Source organism: Mobula hypostoma, chromosome 9, assembly GCF_963921235.1.
Source record: "Mobula hypostoma chromosome 9, sMobHyp1.1, whole genome shotgun sequence".
NCBI lineage: Eukaryota > Metazoa > Chordata > Chondrichthyes > Myliobatiformes > Myliobatidae > Mobula > Mobula hypostoma.
In genome coordinates this window covers 137,168,492-137,188,974 of record NC_086105.1, presented here as the reverse complement: position 1 = coordinate 137,188,974, position 20,483 = coordinate 137,168,492, and the positions used below count along the sequence as shown (strand labels likewise).

At 41.0% G+C, this 20,483-nt stretch overlaps 1 protein-coding gene across 6 annotated transcripts in view; it reads left to right on the top strand.

Moving 5' to 3' along the window:
• The window catches only part of axin1 (axin 1), a 165,207-nt gene that overhangs the window by 60,222 nt on the left and 84,502 nt on the right, over positions 1 to 20,483 (top strand). For all 6 annotated transcript variants that reach the window (XM_063059282.1, XM_063059283.1, XM_063059281.1 and 3 more), the window contains one exon: positions 8,106 to 8,246. In XM_063059282.1, the coding sequence (XP_062915352.1) occupies positions 8,106 to 8,246 (141 nt within the window). The remainder of the gene's footprint in view (positions 1 to 8,105; positions 8,247 to 20,483) is intronic.

Genomic DNA, 20,483 nt, shown 5'->3' with positions numbered 1-20,483 from the left:
TCACTTACGGGAATCAGGAAGACAGCACCGAGCACACTGATGATATGATGGTGTGTTAGGCTGAGTCGTCAGAGGATGGAGTGGTGCAGTGGTCCCCAACCTCCGGGCCGCTGACCGATACTGATCCGCGAAGCATGCAGTGGTACAGCGGTAGCCGGGACGCACCCAACACATCTTTAAGAAAAAAGCCGAAATAAACAAGCTAATTAATTAGGTGCCGCCCGGCACGTAAATGTCGGCCCCAAGTCAGAGGCGATGCAATCGGCAATCGCCTCTGATCTGAGCCGACACTTACGTGCCAAGTGGCACCTAATTAATTAGCTTGTTTATTTCAGCTTTTTTTTCTTAAAGATGTGCTGGGTGCGTCCCGGCTACTGCTGCATTCTCCACGACAATGTATCGGTCCACGGCCCAGGGGTTGGGGTGGTGGAACACTGGGGTGTCATCTCATCGTCGTCTGTTTCCATCAAGGCAAGCAGGTCATCTTCTGCCTCGATGTCGAAAGTTGAGGTTCATCGTCTGCTGTGGCTGATGCGGAAGGCTTGAAAAATGACAGTATGCTTGACTGCTTAGCCTCACGCATTTTTCTATTATATAGTTCCTTGTAAGCACTCAAACCATTCTGCAAATATGCCCTAAACCGACATACCCTTTCAAAATTAAAGTTGTACTTTTCTGCTATCATTGCAGCGAAAATCTCATGCAGTTGCTTCACGTTCAGTTCCTGAACAACTTCACTTTCAGTCCGTTCGCTACTGCATTCGGTTTCAATTGTTATCCTTTCTTCTTCCAATTGCATCAGCTCTTCACCTGTCAGTTCTTGGTCATGGGATGCCAAAACCTCTTCAACATCATCTTTGTCAACTTCCACAAGCCAAGCTCACTTTGTCCTTACTTCGTTCACCATGATCAAAACGCTTAATTATGTCTAGTTTTATGCTAAGTGTAACACCCTTACAAGTTCTTTTAGGCTCTTCCGATACCTTAGAACTCATCTTGCTAATGGCTGCTCACAGGCATGTGTTTAAGCAATGCCGGCTAGAATGCAGTTCCGGGGAGGAGCTTGGCTGCTTGGGGCACGCGCTGCTTTTTTTTGTAACAGTGAAAACACCTTCTGTTAGCGAAAACAGGTAACTAATTTAGGTCTTTCGTAACAGCGAGGTTTCGTAAAGCGAACGGTCGAAAAGTGGGGGACTACAAAATAAAATTAAAGGAATTTCACTCAGACCCAAAACTTACCACTGGTCAAGGTATCATGGACACTTTCATGCTGAATTTTAGTACACATTTTTCTAATTTAAAAAAAACGTAATTTGGAAATGTCACAATGGTCCAAATAATCAATATTTGTATATATCTGCTAAGGGTTTTTTTTTGATATTCTGTTTAAATTTTTTGGTCCTTTTCTACCTTTTTGGTTATGCATCAATTGCAGATAGGCTTTGAAGCCTGTACTGCAGTGACGTTCAAGTTATGTCCCGCAGCCATATGTCGTCTGCAAGCAGCTTTGCATTGTGCAAATTTCTTCATTCCTTTCTCTATACCTTCAATTCTTTTTAAAATTGTGTACAGCTTATGTATTTGAAGGAGTGGAAATTGCTACTCCCGAACCATATTGGGGGTACTTTTTGTAAGTTGCCAAGTTTGGCACTTTTTAAGACCTCTTGAGATATTTGGTCTATATTTTCTCATACCTCTGTAATAATGGACTGGCCAGTTCTCTCCTGCTGTTCATGTACACAAGGCAAATTTCTTTTGAAGCGGGGATTAAATTCGGGGAAAGTGAACTCTTTAAAGCAATATTGTGGCTTAGAAGTGCTGGGGGTGGAGTGCAGGACACTGCTGTGAGGGAGGAAAGAGAGTTGCATTTGGGTCCTAGTACATGAAAGTGGGAGAGCTATGCTTCAAAGGATTGAAATTGGACCAAGAGAGTAAAATCCTTGGGCTGTTTTGTATATAGAAGCTTTTATTGTTATATAATAACTTGCTCTTATTTGTTTTGTGTGTATCTAGATGCCAATTGCTCTGTTATAATTTGCTCTGTTGGTCTTTTATTTAAAAATAAGTTACATGGGTATTCACTTAGGTACTCTGTCCTGATGAGTAGTGCTTGACTTTCTCCATAGTACTTCCTCACAACAGTTTGATTATGTTAAGGAACATAGCAGAAATGAAAGAGTTGTACCTCATTCGACAGTTCTGTCGCATCTTGCATTTGCTTCCAGCATGCTGTATCATCCAACACAAATGTATCTGCATGTGTAGATTGATGTCGTCATAAAAACAAAGATAATTATACAGATTCCTGAAATTGGCTTGCAGATTCTGAAATTTCATGACCCTTTGGGACATAATTGATTATCCTTTATTAGTAGAGATGAAAAATACTGAAAGTGTTCAGAATTGCTTTCAGTACTTGGGTGTTGTTCCTATATATGAAGAGCAATTTCTGCAGGATGTTTTGGTTTATGAAAATAGTTCATTGCAAATATACTTGGACAATATGCAAAATGCATTATTTTAAGGTTCTGGTAGTACCCATTACTTACTAATGTAAATCTTAAGCACACTGTGCAGCTGTATTTTTTTAAAAAAAATACTACTGGTTTTGCAAATATACAAGATAAAGCTTTATTTATCCCAAAGAAAATTATTGTTGCAAGGTTGCTCAGTCAGAAATATACACTTAAAATGCAAAATGTAAACATTGAGGTACGATAAAGAATATAAAATGTGCATTTAAAAAGTAATAGTGCAGAATATAGATGTACAATGAAACCATATACTTTTATACTTGAGGAGGAGTTGGAGAGTTTTATAGCCACAGGGAGAAAGGATCTCCTGTGGCATTCAGTGGTGTACCTCAGTGGAATCAGTCTGTTACTAAAGGTGCTCCTCTTTTTGTCCAGTATGTCATAGAGGGGGTGAGAGGAATTGTCCATAATGCTCCGTAACTTCTGCAGCATCCTCCTCTCGGACACAACCACCAGGGAATCCTGTTCCACTCCCTGACCAGAACCAGCCTTCCTGACAAGCTTATCGATCTTTTTGGCATCAGCTACTCTCACCCTGCTGCCCTAGCAGACTACAGCGTAGAATAGAATACTGGCCACCACTGAGTCATAGAACATCTGCAGCATAGTACTGTAGACGTTGAATGACCGGAACCTCCTCTGGAAATATAGTTAGCTCTGTCCCTTCTTGTACAGAGCCCCTGTATTTTAGTTCATTCCAGTTTATTGTCTGGGTGAGTTCCCAGGTATTTGTAGTCCCAGGTGACTTGCACGTCGTTCCTTCAGAGGTGGGAATGCAGGCTGTTTTCACCTTCCTGAAGCTCACCACTAACTCCTTTGTCTTAGTGATATGTACAGTAAAATGCTATATTTCATTGAAATTTGGGATCATTATTGAATGAAATCTATTTAAATGATGACTAACCATGAAAGTTTTTGGATGGTGGAAAAAAATGCTCTCACTCTTATCTCCAGAGTTGGGAACTTATTTTTCTGCTGAATACAGTGTATCTCAATAATTATTATATGTTGCAATTTGTTATTTTTATCTACAGATATTTTTCTTTATTTCTGGCAATATAAGGGTTCAGTTCATTTGAATTTATCAAAGCAGTCTATATTTTCTGTTCTTTTCCCACACACCTCATGCCTTGCCACAAAATTGAACCATTTGTATATGGAGGTGCTGACATAGCCGATTACATGATCTCAGAACTAAAATTCTCAGTGTAAGTGTCTGTCATGCTCTAGTTTATTGCTGTTGTGTCTGCAGCTGATGCTATTTGTATTAGGCTTAATCTTTATCAAATTTAACAGGATTCATTAATATAAAATACTTTAATGCCTTGCATTGTTTTTGGTAATGTTCTTTTGATATTGCGGAACTGCCAAACCTAACTAATTAAAATTTGCAATGATTTGTCTATTTTAAAACCATGTTTTTGACCTTGTCTTTTAAAGGGTTGCTGATGTGCAGATTAATGCACATCTAAAAAAATTATTCATGTCAAATATGCAAACAGCTAAATTATCTTTGTAAATTATTCCAATTCAGAATTTTATTTGAAATTATTTAAAATGGTATAAATGATAGCATATTCAATGCTAGAAAAATTTAGGAAGCATTGGAACCTGTTGTGAGAAAATCAAAGACCTGACTCCTTTAAATGACGATTTATTATTGTCTTTATTACACACCATATGTTGACATATGAGCCTTGGGTAAAACTGCATAATTAGTAAATTAAAATCTTTGATTAATGCATTATCAGAAAATTCAAATAGTTCTGTATGTACATAATCTTGATTTAATGAATAGCCCTTCAAATTTGTATCACATTTGTCTGTCTTCATTTCTTAATTCCTTTTGATCTCTATTTTGGATTTGTTTTCTTAATCTGAATGTTGGTAATAAATAATATTGGCTAAGTGGCCAGGAGATTTTTTTTGAAAAATAATTCAATGGCGTGCAAATAATCAAATATCTACTTCCATTTAACGTGCTTTCTAAAGTTTATAATCTTTGTTTTAAAAGTACGAAGTTCAAAGTAAGTTTATTATTGAAGTACAGGTATGTCACCATATACAACTCTGAGAGCTATGCCTGCCTTTTTGTTGGCTTTGTGGAACAATCTATGTTCCGAACCTATTCTGGTATCTGTCCCCCACTTTTCCTTCGCTACATCGACGACTGCATTAGCGCTGCTTCCTGCACGCATGCTGAGCTCGCTGACTTCATTAACTTTACCTCCAACTTTCACCCTGCCCTCAAGTTTACCTGGTCCATTTCCGACACCTCCCTCCCCTTTCTAGATCTTTCTGTCTCTATCTCTGGAGACAGCTTATCTACTGATGTCTACTATAAGCCTACTGACTCTCACAACTATCTGGACTATTCCTCTTCTCACCCTGTCTCTTGCAAAAATGCCATCCCCTTCTTGCAATTCCTCCGTCTCCACCGCATCTGCTCTCAGGATGAGGCTTTTCATTCCAGGACGAGGGAGATGTCCTCCTTTTTTAAAGAAAGGGGCTTCCCTTCCTCCACCATCAACTCTGCTCTCAAATGCATCTCCCCCATTTCACGCACATCTGCTCTCACTCCATCCTCCCGCCACCCCACTAGGAATAGGGTTCCCCTGGTCCTCACCTACCACCCCACCAGCCTCCGGGTCCAACATATTATTCTCCGTAACTTCTGCCACCTCCAAAGGGGTCCCACCACTAAGCACATCTTTCCCTCCCCCCCCCGCCCCCGCTTTCCGCAAGGATCGCTCCCTACACGACTCCCTTGTCCATTCGTCCCCCCTATCCCTCCCCACTGATCTCCCTCCTAGCACTTAGCCTTGTAAGCGGGACAAGTGCTACACATGCCCTTACACTTACTCCCTCACACTTCCTCCCTCACCACCATTCAGGGCCCCAGACAATCCTTCCAGGTGAGGTGACACTTCACCTGTGAGTCGGCTGGGGTGATATACTGCGTCTGGTGCTCCTGACGTGGCCTTCTATATATTGGCGAGACCCGACGCAGACTGGGAGATCGTTTTGCTGAACACCTACGCTCTGTCCGCCAGAGAAAGCAGGATCTCCCAGTGGCCACACATTTTAATTCCACATCCCATTCCCATTCTGACATGTCTATCCACGGCCTTCTGTACTGTAAAGATGAAGCCACACTCAGGTTGGAGGAACAACACCTTATATTCCGTCTGGGTCGCCTCCAACCTGATGGCATGAACATTGACTTCTCTAACTTCCGCTAATGCCCCACCTCCTCCTCATATCCCATCCGTTATTTATATACACACATTCTTTCTCTCACTCTCCTTTTTCTCCCTCTGTCCCTCTGACTATACCCCTTGCCCATCCTCTGGGCTCCTCCCCGCCCCTTTTCTTTCTCCTTAGGCCTCCTGTCCCATGATCCTCTCATATCCTTTTTGCCAATCACCTGTCCAGCTCTTGGCTCCATCCCTCCCCCTCCTGTCTTCTCCTATGATTTTGGATCTCCCCCTCCCCCTCCCACTTTTAAATATCTTACCAGCTCTTTCTTCAGTTAGTCCTGAGGAAGGGTCTCGGTCTGAAACGTCAACTGTACCTCTTCCTAGAGATGCTGCCTGGCCTGCTGTGTTCACCAGCAACTTTGATGTGTGTTGCTGAGATTCATTTTATTTTTTTGCAGGCAAACTCAATTTATCCTGTAACTGTAATAGAATCAATGAAAGGTTGCACTAACGGTGGACAACTAGTGTGCAAAAGACAACAAACTGCAAACACAATAAGAAAGAAAATAATAAATGAAACGTCAAGGGCACGAGATGAATCTTTGACAGTGAGTCCATAAGTTGTGGGAACCGTTCAGTGATTGGATGAGTGAAGTTGAGTGAAGTCATCCTCTCTGGTTCAAGGAGCTAATGGTTGAAGGGTTTTAACTGTTCCTGAACCTGGTGATGAGTCCTGAGGCTACTGTACCACATTCCTGATGGCACCAGTTAGAAGGGAGAAAGGCTGGGGTGGTGGGGGTCACTGATGATGGATGCTGTTTTCCTGCAACAACACTGTAGAAGTGCTCAGTGGTGGGGAGGGCTTTACCCGTATCCACTACATTTTGTAGGATTTTCCATTGAAGTGAATTTTGAAAACTCACATTAATTGCCATTATGATAATTTTTTAGAATCTTGGAAAACAAGGGAAGTATGAAGTTAAAACAAATCATAAGATATTGTTTATGTTTAAATTGTGCTTGTCCATGTTCTAGTGACATTTATTTTTACTATAAGTATAAGACAATGCAATTCTAGATTATTGATCTAAGCTCACAACCTGGATATTTGTCTCCTGTACCATGATCCCGATGTTAAGGATAAATATACATTATCATTATCATTAACCATTTTTACCATTAAAATTAAGTTTTTTGTTGTATCTAATGTAACCTAATAGGTAACAGAACTATCTAATAATTCTATAAAAGACAAGATCATATAAATATATACCATTGAGAGCAACCTTTGCAAATGCATTCCACCTTGAGCAAATTTCCTCAAAGACTTGCGATGATATGCCAACTTATCCTTTAAGACAGGGGTCCCCAACCTTTTTTGCACCATGGACCGGTTTAATATTGACAATATTCTGGCGGACCGGCCGACGGGGTGGGGCAGGGGTGGGTGTTCAAGTTTAACGGTGTGTGACAGAGAATGAGGAAAGGTGCCACTGACTCATATCGTTTCATATCACCAAATCATATCGTTCCCTCGCGGCCCGGTAGCACATGCTTTGCGGCCGGGTACTGGTCCGTGGCCTGGTGGGGGGGACCACTGCTTTAAGATGTAATGCTGTAAAATCTGGCCTGTTCTGTCAGCTGAAATTTGCAAATATAAAGTGTGATTATTTTTATTGTGGTCAGAAATACCTGTAGTATTGTCTTTTAATATTTTGTCAAACTTCAGACTACAGCCAAGCTGAAAAATTTAATCGCCTGCTGCATTTTTCCTAGACTAGTTAAAGGATGTGCTGATTATATTTGTGGTGTAAAGAAATTCTCATTTGCATGGGGATAATTTTCAGATTTCTAAGAAGTGTATTCAAAAGATACAACTTGCTGCTACATTTTTTTTGAAATTTCATAGGGTCTGCTGGCTTTGATTTTGTTGCAGTCATTTCTGGTCTTGTGATTGGCAGGAGCAAATGCCATTGAATCTATGTCAGCACAATTTAAAGGATATACATGTCTTAAGGTCTCAACTTCCAGCAAAAAAGATACAAATGTTCATTAAGTGTGATTGAAATATATATTTTGATAAATCAGATGTGATTTCTACATTTCATTTCTGATAAAGTTGTGGCCCAGTTGCAATAACTGAAACTTAAGAGGTTAGTCAGAAATTAGTGTTTGACACTGATTATAATTGCAAGATCAAGTTCATTAAGTTACCCCAACTTATATGTTCTGCTGGAGTTGTAAATTTGAAAAAAGTTGGGAAAATAAATTTTAATAACACAATTTTCTTACTGATTGTTACTTCCCCAAGAGTTTGGTGATTGTTTCTAGCTGTACCTGATTTTGTCCAATGTGTTTTTCTTTTATCCAGACATGGTTCATGGCGGGAACCAGTCAACCCTTACTATGTGAATACAGGGTATGCCCTGGCACCAGCAACAAGTGCTAATGACAGTGAGCAGCAGAGCATGTCAAGTGATGCGGATACTATGTCGCTTACAGACAGTAGTGTGTAAGTATATGCACGTGGAAAAATTTGACTGAATTTTCATTTCTGTGCAATTACTGAAAGACTGATTTGTGAAGTATTAGATCTTTTAACATTTGGCTCATTTTGGTGCACGTGGTTTGACTTAATTTTCCTATGGTAATGCTCTTGTTAAGATTTCTACTGTTACACTGTAGATATTTCATTTTAGCATTCTGCAAAAGCAGTGTGTTCTGCTGGTAGACTGTTTGGTTTTGGCTAAGAGATAAGGAGCTATTATGTTCAACTCAGGAATGTTGTGTCAGCCTGTCAGGCTGGTGGAATTCGGACAAGGTTCTAGAGAGACTGGGCAGAGTGAGATTTGTGATGGACAGCGTGTTTTGTGGGCCCTTTTGAGTGGAGCTGTGGAGAGGACAGGAGGGAAGACAGCAAAGGATGCCTTAGCAAAGAGCGTCTCCCATGCACAAAGTGCTTTGTGCAGAAGAAAGGGCCGGTACTCCTGAAAGAGTGCTCGTTTATTCAAGATGGATTTTGAGCAATGTTCGGAAGTTGGTGTATGCTTTCACGCAGATCTTGGGTTCAGTGCATGAGTAAAACGACAACTTCTAGATGAACTTCAATTTTATGTGCACATTTGGATTGGGTTAACTGTAATAGGCCCTTTAATTTTTTTTCTTTTTTTCCTACCAACTGTTTGATAAAGCTGAAATTTGTAAATATATTTCCTTTATAACTTGATGAGGTGTTCAATCTGTTATTTCTTGCCAACCGACAATTGCGTATGGGCAGTATTTACACAGCATTTGCTCAGGTTTCTTTAATTGGAACATCATGGTCTTCCTGTTTGTTTGAACCCTAAATCATACTGACTGTGGATGCATATTCTCTATGAAAAGTGGCCTTCTCACTGCAGAGTCTCATGGCTGTTAGTAAAGCTGGCTAATGAGCCAAGTTTGCATATGAACTTGGTGAGGGGGTTACTTTACCTTTTATAGTACGTTCATAAATGAAACGAATGTTTTCTATAGATCTTGAAAGTTTTTTGAATACTATACTAGGATGTTTTGTTAAGCTTGTTGGACATGGATATTGCAGGTTTGATTAAAAAAAAATAAGATGCTGAAGATTTTCATGTAAAATCCATCTTAAATAAATATACCACAACTGATTTTAAGAGGCATTTACACATGTAAATAAGCAGGGAATTTAGTGGTGTGGCCCATGTGTGCGTATATAGGCTGATGTGATTAGTAAGTTGGCATCATGGTTAATGGAACCATGAGCGGAAGGATCTATTCCTGTGCTGTTCTGTTCTGTGTGCTTCTGTCCGTATACATGTGCAGAAGGTATTCATCCATGTTGGGAAGTAGCTTATTTTTCATGTACACTGCACAGTTTAAGACGAAATGCTCATCGTGTGCTGTATGTTATCAGAGCAATTTGTCAATATCCTTGTCCAAAAAGATTCAAGAAAGTCCAGAAGTTTAAAGTAGGTTGAAATCTGCCTTGAGATGTACAACACGCTTAATCTGCAAGAGCTAAGGTGATCACATTTAATTTGGATGTAAGGGATGTGCCACTTTATTGCAACTAACTTCTACAGAAGATTTTTTAAACTAACCTCTCAGCAACCTTCTATGGTGTTGCATTCATCCTTTATCCATTAACTTTTGCTGTCTTATTGAGTTACTGGGTAAATCCCCAGTGTGTCTTCCGCATCCCAGCATATGGGGTATTTCTCCAATGCCCTTTTCAAAGCTGATTTTGAAATATTCTCTCAAATCTTTTCAGGCACTACTTCAGTAGATGACAAGAATATAATGCATTCAGGAAAGGCAAACAAGTTGAGGGAGTACAAAATTTAGAGGATTCTGCAAACTGTATAGTTAAGGATATCTTGGTGCATGTCCATAGCTTCTTGAAGGTAGCAGGACATGCAACTAAAAGTGTTTCAGGTATATGAGATGCTTCAGTGTCAGAGGCATGGAATACAAGAACAGGTAGCAGAGATATTTAAATTGTGCTTAGTGACAGGAGAGGTACCAGAGAATTGGAGGATAGCCAATGCTGTTCTGCTGTCTTAAAAAAAAGACCCTAAATATAAATCAGAAAATTGTAAGCCGGTGACTCTGGCATCAGCTACAGAAAGTTATTGGAAGTTATTCTGAGGGACCAGATATATAAGTATTTGGATAGGCATGGATTAACGATAGTTTGTGCTTGGTAGATTACATCATATCTAACCAATCTTAAAGAGTTTTTCGAGGAAGTTACCAGGAAAGTAGATGTTGCCTACATGGACTTTAGCAAAGCATTTGACAAGGTCCTGCATAGAGATTAGTCAAAAAGATTCAGTTGTTTGACATTCAAGATGAGGTAGTTAATTGGATTAGACGTTGACTTTGTGGAAGAAACCAGAGAGTGGTAGTAAATTGTTGCGCCTCTGACTGGAGGATTGTGACTAGTGGCATGCCGCAAGGATCGGTGCTGGGTCCTTGTTATTTGTCATCTATATCAGTGATCTGGATGATAATAAGATCACACCAAGATTGGAGGTGTAGTGGATAGTGAGGAAAGCTGTCATGGCTTGCAGAGGGATGTGCATCAGTAGGAAAAATGGCAGATGGAATTTAATTCAGACAAGTGAAGATTTGCGCTTCAGTAGGACCAACCAGGGTAGGTCTTACACAGTAAACGGTGGGGCACTGAGGAGTGTGATAGAACAGAGATCTGGGAATATAGGTACATAATTCGTTGAAAATGGCGTCACAAGTAAAGTCCTGACGAAGGGTCCCGGCCCGAAATGTCGACTGTACCTCTTCCTACAGATGCTGCCTGGCCTGCTGCGTTCCACCAGCATTTTTTTGTGTGTTGCTTGAATTTCCAGCATCTGCAGATTTCCTCGTGTCACAAGTAAAGAAAGCTTTTGGCACAATGGCCTTCAAAGATAAATGTATTGAATGCAGGAAATGGAATGTTATGTTGAAGTGTATAAGACATTGGTGAGGTCTAATTTGGAGTGTTGTGTGCAGTTTTGGTTACCTACCTACAGGAAAGGTGTAAGTAAGGTACAAAGAAGATTTAAAAGGATATTACTCAATCTGGAGGACCTGAGTTATGAGGAAAGATTGGATGGGTTAGGACTATATTCCCATCTACATCAATGGAGCTGTAGTGGAGTGTGTATCAAGCTTCAAATTCCTTGGTGTCCACATTTCTGAGGATCTCACCTGGTCCCTGAACTACTCCATCCTGATCAAAAAGGCGCAACAGCACCTTTATTTCCTGCGGAGCATCAAGAAAGCTCACCTCTATCCCAGGATACTGACGGACTTTTACCGCTGTACCATTGAGACCATACTCACCAACTGCATCTCAGTGTGGTATGGCAATTGTCCCGTATCAGACCGCAAAGCACTCCAGCGTGTGGTGAAAACTGCCCAGCGGATTATCGGCACCCAATTGCCCACCATTGAGAGCATCTACCATAAACGCTGCCTGAGCAGGGTGAAAAGCATTATCAAGGATGCATCTCACCCTAACCATGGACTTTTTATTCTCCTCTAACCGGTAGGCGCTACAGGAGCCTCCGCTTCCGCACCAGCAGGCACAGGAAGAGCTTCTTCTCTGAGGCTGTGGCCCTGCTGAACCTCACATCACAGTGCTAAGCAGTATTGCACCCATATTGTACTGTCTCAGTACTCTTATATTTGTGTGCTGTAGCACTTTTTATTCGCAGTTATTTTGTAAATAACACTATTCTTTGCATTTCTGGTTAGATGCTAACTGCGTTTCATTGGCTTTGTATCTGTACTCAGCACAATGACAATAAAGTTGAATCTAAAGTAATCTAATCTCAGAACATAGAGGAGTGAGAGGAGATTTGATAGTATATAAAATTATGAGGGGTATAGATAGGGTTAATGCAAGCAGTTTTTCCACTGAGGTTGGGTGGGACTACAACCAGAGACTGTGAGTTAAGAGTGAAAGGTGAAAAGCTTAAGGAAGACATGGGGTCAGGGGAGGTGGGGAAGCTCCACTCAGAGGGTCGTGAGAATATGGAATAAGCTGCCAGAATAAGTGGTGCATGCAAGCTTGATTTCAAATTTTAAGAGAAGTTTGGATCGGTACATGGATGGTAGGGATACGGAGGGCTATGGTCTCGGTGCAGGTAGATGGGAGTAGGCAGTTTAAATGGTTTCTGTATGTACTAGATGGGCCAAAGCGCCTGTTTCTGCACTGTATAACTCTGTAACAGGTGGTTTTACTTGAACTGTATTCTAGATTCTGTATTTTGGAGTGCTGAGTATAGTTTTTATCATGTCATGGAAAGGTTGAATGGTGTCAGAAGGGATACCAGATTAATAATGAGAATAGTAGCCAGCATTGAGTGTTGCTTTGAAGAAAAGATGGTGAGGGGAGATTTAAAGGCTTGAATACAATGCATAGGAATTGCCTACTTTAATTATCAGACAATGATTTAAGGGCATTCTGCAGAAAATCTAGAATTGAAATCTAGATAGTTCATCTGCAGGATGGTGGGTCTGAAACACATCCTCAAATCTGATCATTGCAGAAACTCTTGTATTTAAATTACACTGGGTTCTGAACGTGATGTGCTGTGACCGACGAGGCTAAGGACCGAGAGGGAGAGTGAGCCAGGGTGGCTTGCTTTATGGCCTACTGTCTGAGTTATTGAGTAAGTCCCTATTATTTCTTCTATTGCTCATCACTTCCTTTCCAAATAAAATTAGCTTCTTGCTGTACTGTGAATTTCTATTAATACAATTCTGAGAGCAATTTCTTTCTCCCACAAATAATCTGCTTGCTATTTAACATCTAAATATGTCCTCTGACTACTGACCATTTTGGAGTTTTTAATTTATTTTAGGGAAATATTCAAATATCTGAGATGGTGACAAGCTGAATCCAACATTTGCTGGGTGATAGGAAACAAAGTAGTGGTGGATAGATGTTTTTCTGTAATGAGGGTGCACCGCGGGAACTGGTGCTGAGACCCTTTATAGTATAAGTGACTTGGATGAGAAATAGTAGGTTTGAGTAGTAAGTTTACAGATGACTTAAAAGTTGGTTGAATTGTAAATGACAAAAATTCTTTAAGGGTATAGCTGAGGAATTTGTTGCCTTGGACCCTTGCCATTAACCAAGGGGTCCATAGACCCCAGGTTGGGAACTCCCGATATAACTGGACTTAGACCTGCTAGAATGGTGAGTATGGAATTTGATCCAGTCTATTGTGAGGTTATACGGCTAGGGAGGTCAAATTCTGGTAGGACATGTAGAGTAAATGGTAGTGTTGATGTACAAAAATTTTGGGTTGCAAGTCCATGGCTTTTTGAAAGTGGCAACACATGGATAGAGTAATGAAGAGTATGGTTGCCTTCAGAAGCTAAGGTTACTGAGTAAAGGATTAGGATCATAATGTTGCAGTTGTGAGATATGTTTGACTATGCTAAGACTTGTGTACAGTTTTTGTACCCACACAGTACAGGAGAGATACGGTAACAAAATAGAGTGCAAAAGAGTTCACCAGGATTTTGTCTGGAATGCTGTATTTATAAGGAGAGATCAGAGAGGCTGGATTTATTCTCACTGGAATGTAGGAGGCTGAGAAGTAACCTTTTGAGGTCTATAAAATATGCGACACAGATAGTGTAGATGGTCTTTTTTTCTGGGTGGGGAATTTGGAACTAGCATCTTAAGGTACACAGAAGATTATATTTATCTGGAATAAGTTAGCAGAGAGGGTAGTGGAGGCTGATACTATTACAATATTTAAAAGGTGTTTGGACAGATATTTAGCAAGGAAAGGCATAGAAGGATACATGCCTAATGCAGATAAATGGGATTATCATAGATAGTAGGCATGATGCCTGGCGTGGATGGGGTGGACCAAAGAGATCAGTTTCTGTGCTGTATAATTCAATGAATCTTAACAACCTTAATCAAAGCTTATCTTGTCAATCTTTACTCCAAGGCAAACAGACCCAGCAGGTTAATTTCTGTACATCATTCCGCAGCTCATTTAGGATATCACTCCACATATCCTGTTGAAGATTTTGAAATAACTATGTAGAGATGTGCCTAGAATTGACCAGGACACTCCAGTTCTGGTTTTTTCCAAAGTTTTCTGTAACAATTACATGATTTTATAATCTAGCCTATATTTGTAAAGTCAGAATCCCATTTGTTTGTTTACCAGCCTTTCAACTTATCTTTTTACCTTCAAAGAGCTTTCTCTTTGATTTTTGCACCCAATGTGAATCACTAGCAACACCAGTCTTTTTATTAAGACCTGTTGATCTCGAAGGTGGTAGTGATTTGGATAATGGTGCTAGAAAGTTTGTGAGCCCTGTAGAATTTTCTCTATTTTTGCATAAATATGACCTAAAATGTGATCAGGTCTTCACGCAAGTCCTAAAACTAGGTAAATAACACAAAAATATTATACGAGTTGGTTTATTTATTGAGAAAAATGAGCCAATATTACATGTATTTGTTGGAAAAAGTATGTGAACCTCTGGGGTATTACCTTCTACAAAAGCTATTTGGAGTCAGGTGTTCCAGTCTGAGATGAGATTGATATGCCTTGCCCTATATTTAAAAGAAGGACACACATTGAAAGGAAAGAGGGGGAAAATCTTGCATCAAAATCTCAGTTACAATGTAAAGAAATTAGTAGTTTGAGTACCCCTTATCTGAAATGCTTGGAGCCAAAAGTGTTTTCGATTTTGGATATTTTCAGATTTTGAAATATACAAGGGATGATTGATAAGTTCGTGGCCTAAGGTAGAAGGAGTCAATTTTAGAAAACTCAGCACATTTATTTTTTAACATAGTCCCCTCCTACACTTACACATAGTCCAGCAGTCATGGAGCATCCGGATCTTGGACCTCCAGAAAGTGTCCACAGCAGGAATCATTGATAAGTTCGTGGCCTAAGGTAGAAGGAGATAAGTTATACAGCTCTTGTTATATGCATGTGCAGTTCAACTCTTTGAGTGATTATGCAGAAAGTTTGAAGTTAATAACTCATCTCCTTCTACAAAGAAGGGATCCGTATGCTTCACGACCGCTGGACTAGGTGTGTAAATGTAGGAGGGGACTATGTTGAAAAATAAATGTGCTAGATTTTCTAAAATTGACTCTCCTGCCTTAGGCCATAAACTTCTCAATCGCCCCTTGTATAATGAGATAGCTTGGGATCGCTATCATTTCCAGCTCTGAATTTACAGTTTCAGGAAAAAGTATGAGTCCTTTGCAATTACCTAGTTGTCTGAATTACTCCTAAAATCACAATAGTAAATAAACACAATCTTCCTAAATTAATAACACAAACAATTGTACTTCTCGGCAATAATGAATACATCATTCAAACAATCACAGTCTAGGTTCAAAACAGTAAGTGAACCTTAGGGGTAATGCTTCCTGCAAAACCTATTTGGAGTCAGGTGTTCCAATCAATGAGATGAGATTGGATGTGTGGTTGTAGAGGCGCTTTGCCCTATAAAAGACCCACAAAGTCAGGTTACTACTTGAGAGGAGGACCTTCTTCTCAAGAAAGATTTCTTTGATCATGCCTTGATCAAAACTACTTTTAGGGGACTTTAGAAGAAGAATTGTAGAGATGCATGAAGCTGGAAAAGCTAGCATTTCTAAAGACCTGAGTGTTCATCAGTCCACAGCAAGAGAAATTGTCTACGAATGGAGGAAACTCCGTACTGTTTCTACTTTCCCTAGGATCGGGCATCCTGAAAAGATTACTCCAAGAGCATAGCGTGCAGGCTGAAGGAGGTGAAAAGGAACCTAAGGGTAAGAGCAGAAGACCTGCAGAAATCTCTAGATCATACTAAAATCTCTGTTCGTATATCCACTATAAGAAAAACACTGAACGAGAATGGTGTTCGTGGAAGAACACCATGGAGGGAACCACTGCTCTTCAAAAAAAAACATTGCTGCATGTCTCAAGTTTGCAAAAGACGAGCTGGATACTCCACAATGCTTATGGGACATTGGTTCTGTGGATAGATGAGACAAAAACTGAACTTCTTGGCAGAAATGCACACCACTATGTTTGGTGAAAAAAGGGCATTGCACACCAACACCAAAACCTCATCCCAACTGTGAAGCATGGTGGAAGGAGCATCATGGGTTGGGGCTGCTTTGTTGCCTCAGGACCTGGACAGCTTGCAGTCATTGAGGGGAAAAATGACTTCAAAATTCTGTCAGGGCATTTTACAAGAGAATGTCAGGGTAGCAGCCTGAAGCTTAATAGAAGTTGGATGATGCAACAAGCCAATGATCTGAAAGAACATCCAACAACAGAATAGTTTAAGAAGAAAATTTGTCTTTTGGAATGGCCAAGTCAAAGTTCTGAAGCAAACAGTTCATACAAGGAAGCCCAACAACATCCCACAGTTAAGCAGTTTTGTAAGGAAAAACGACCAAAAGTTCTTCCAAGCCCATGTGCAAGACTGATCAACAGTTACTGGAAATGTTTGGTTGAAGTTATTACTGTACAAGGGGATCACACCAGTTACTGAAAACAAAAGTTCACATACTTTTTCCAACAAATACATGTAATATTGGATCATTTTTCTCATAAATAGATGAACATGTATAATGATTTGTTATTTAATTGGGTTTTCTATCTAGTTTTAGGACACGCGAAGATCTGGTCACATTTCAGGTCATATTTGTGCAAAATAGAGAAAATTCTGTAAGTTTCACTCATTTACTAGCATCTTTGTATTTGGTGTATTTTAAAATGGATTATTTTTTTTAGGAATTATTTCTATTATGGATATAGCACTTAACTCTAAAATGTGTACATCTGTGAACCTTAGTATTGAAATGTTTCCTCAAAAAAGCAAGGTAATTAGTTCAATTCATAATTAATTTTATTGTGGAGAGGATCCTTTTCATTTGAAAGCTATGTTAGATTTGTTGCATGCCCATTTTGTGGAGTCTTTGAGGGAAGTGGAGTGTATTAGGATGCTGGCTAGTTAGCTCTCTGAACATCACTCTGGTCAATGACAGAAGGAAAAAAAGAGTCAGCCATTCGTGCTTCCACATCCTGTGATCAGATGTAATAGAAATGAGAACGTAATGAGAAAATCCTATGTTCCATGTCAATCACTTGGTGGTCTACTTTGTCAGATTAGTGCCAAACCATTATCGATTCAACTAACCAGCTGTAAGCTTTTCTATCCCACAGCCAGGCAAAGAAGTATCTCTTAACTGTATGAATTTGTAATACGTAGGATGTGAGCCTAACTGTATATTATAGGTGACTCAAAAGTGGCAATGTTACTTCTAATTGTATCTTATAGACTCTTTACATTGCTTTATGTGGCAGTTAGTCCATTCAGAACAACTATTGATCTTATTGCCACTTGTTTAAATATTAAGTATTTGGCTTCTCTATTATATTTTGGCTATCATGTATTTTTGCCTAAGTTGTAATAACTAGAATTGTTAATTTTGAGTTTCTTAGTATTTAAAAAGAAACATCAAGTATATTAACAGCATGTTTTACACTATACTTTATACTTTATTGTTGCCAAACAATTGATACTAGAGTGTACGATCATCACAGCGATATCTGATTCTGCACTTTGTGCTCCCTGGAGTACAAATCGATAGTAAATATTAAGAATTTAAATTATAAATCATAAATAGAAAATAAAAAAGGGAAAATAAGGTAGTGCAAAAAAACCGAGAGGCAGGTCCGGATATTTGGAGGGTACGGCCCAGATTGGGTCAGGGTCCGTTCAGCAGTCTTATCACAGTTGGAAAGAAGCTGTTCCCAAATCTGGCTGTATGAGTCTTCAAGCTCCTGAGCCTTCTCCCGGAGGGAAGAGGGACGAAAAGTGTGTTGGCTGGGTGGGTCATGTCCTTGATTATCCTGGCAGCACTGCTCCGACAGCGTGTGGTGTAAAGTGAGTCCAAGGACGGAAGACTGGTTTGTGTGATGTGCTAGGCTGTGTTTCATGATCTTCTGCAGCTTCTTCCGGTCTTGGACAGGAAAACTTCCATACCAGGTTGTGATGCACCCTAGAAGAATGCTTTCTATGGTGTATCTATAAAAATTAGTGAGGGTTTTAGGGGACAGGCCACATTTCTTTAGCTTTCTCAGGAAGTAAAGGCGCTAGTGGGCCTTCTTGGCAGTGGACTCTGCTTGGTTAGACAGAGTCAGGTCATTTGTGATATTGACCCCGAGGAACTTAAAGCTTTTGACCTGTTCCGCTTGTGCACCACCGTTGTAAATGGTCCGCTACTCCCTCTGAAGTCAACAACCAATTCCTTCGTCTTGCTGACGTTGAGGGATAGGTTATTGTCTTTGCACCATGTACTAGGTTCTTAATTTCCTCTCTGTACTTAAACTCATCATTACCCGAGATACGGCCTACAATTGTGGTGTCATCAGCAAACTTGTATATTGAGTTTGATGGAAACTTGGCTACACAATCATAGGTGTACAGTTAGTACAGCAGGGGGCTGAGTACACAGCCTTGTGGGGCACCGGTGGTCAGAGTGATTGTAGAGGAGAGCTTGTCCCCTATTTTTACAGCCTGGGTCCTGTCTGTGAGGAAGTTGAAGATCCAGCTGCAGATCTGAGTGCTAAGGCCCAGGTTCCGGAGCTTAGGAATCAGTTGATTTGGAATGATGGTATAAAAGGTAGAGCTGTAGTCAATGTAAGGGAGACTTACATATGCGTCTTTATTCGCCAGGTGTTCTAAGGAGGAATGTAGGGCCGGAGAGATGGCATCTGCCATTGACCTGTTGCTCCAGTAGGTGAATTGCAGAGCATCGAGGTTGACCGGTAGGCTGTGGTTGATGTGTGCCATAACCAATCTCTCGAAGTACTTCATAGCAATTGATGTCAGAGCCACAGGTCGATAGTCATTCAGGCATGCCACCTTGCTCTTCTTCGGCACCGGGATTATCATTGCCTTCTTAAAACAGGAGGAAATCTTAGACTGAAGCAAGGAGCAGTTGAGGATGTCAGCAAACACTCCAGCTAGCTCGCTTGCACAGGCCTGGAGAACCCGTCCCGGGATGCCATCTGGGCCCGTCGCCTTCCTTGGATTTATCTTCAGGAAGGCCCTCCTAACGTCCTCTTCAGTGACGTTGAATCTCGATGCCACCAGGTCCGGTTCATCCGGAGGGAGCAGGATGCTCCTTTTCTGTTCGAATCTTGCGTAGAATACGTTAAGTTCATCAGGAAGAGAAGCGCCACAGTTATTGATATTCCCAGCCTTTTCTTTGCGCCCAGTGATCTCATTTAGACCCTGCCATAGTCTACTGGCATCCCCCTGGTTAGCCTGGGCTTCCAACTTGGCTCTATATTTCCTCTTGGCACCCTTAATGGCTTTCCAGAGTTCACGCCTGGATTCCATGTAGCGACTGGTATCCCCGGAAGTAAAAGCCTCAGCTCTAGCCTTCAAAAGGGACTTGTCCTCATAATTCGTCCAAGGTTTCCGGTTAGGGAATACCCGGATCGTCATGCGAGACACACAGTCCTCTGTGCATGTTCAGATAAGGTCCGTGACAGCTGAAGCATACTCATCGAGATTAGCTGCCGAGTCCTTGTATACTAACCAGTCCACCGATTCAAAGCAGTCACAGAGGACCTCATCCGTTTCCTCCGTCCAACACGACACCACTTTTGACACCGTGACCTTCCGCTTCAGTTTCTGTTTGTAAGCCGGGAGGAGGAGTATGGCCTGATGGTCCGATTTTCCGAAATGAGGTCGTGGGACAGAATGGTAGGCATCCTTGACTGCTGTGTAGCAGTGGTCAAGTATATTCGGGCCTCTAGTGGGGCAGGAGACATGTTGGTATAACTTTGGCAACGCCTTTCTGAGGTTGGCCTGGTTAAAGTCCCCAGCTGTAATGAGCAAAGCCTCCGGATACCTGGTCTCAGGTTCACTGATGTTGGCATACAGTATGTTCAGAGCACACTCCACGTCCACCTGGTGGGGGAATGTAGACCGCTGTCAGTATGACCGAGGTGAATTCCCGTGGCAGATAGTAGGGACGACACTTCATCGACAGGTGTTCCAGGTCCGGGCTGCAGGAGCTTGTCAGTGCCACTGTGTCTGAGCAGCACACAGTGTTGATCAGTAGGCAGACACCATCTCCCCTCGTCTTGTCTGAAGGCGCCGTGCAGTCCATCCGATGGATCGAAAATCTCTCTGGTCGGATGGCACAGTCGGGGGTGGCAGGGGAGAGCCA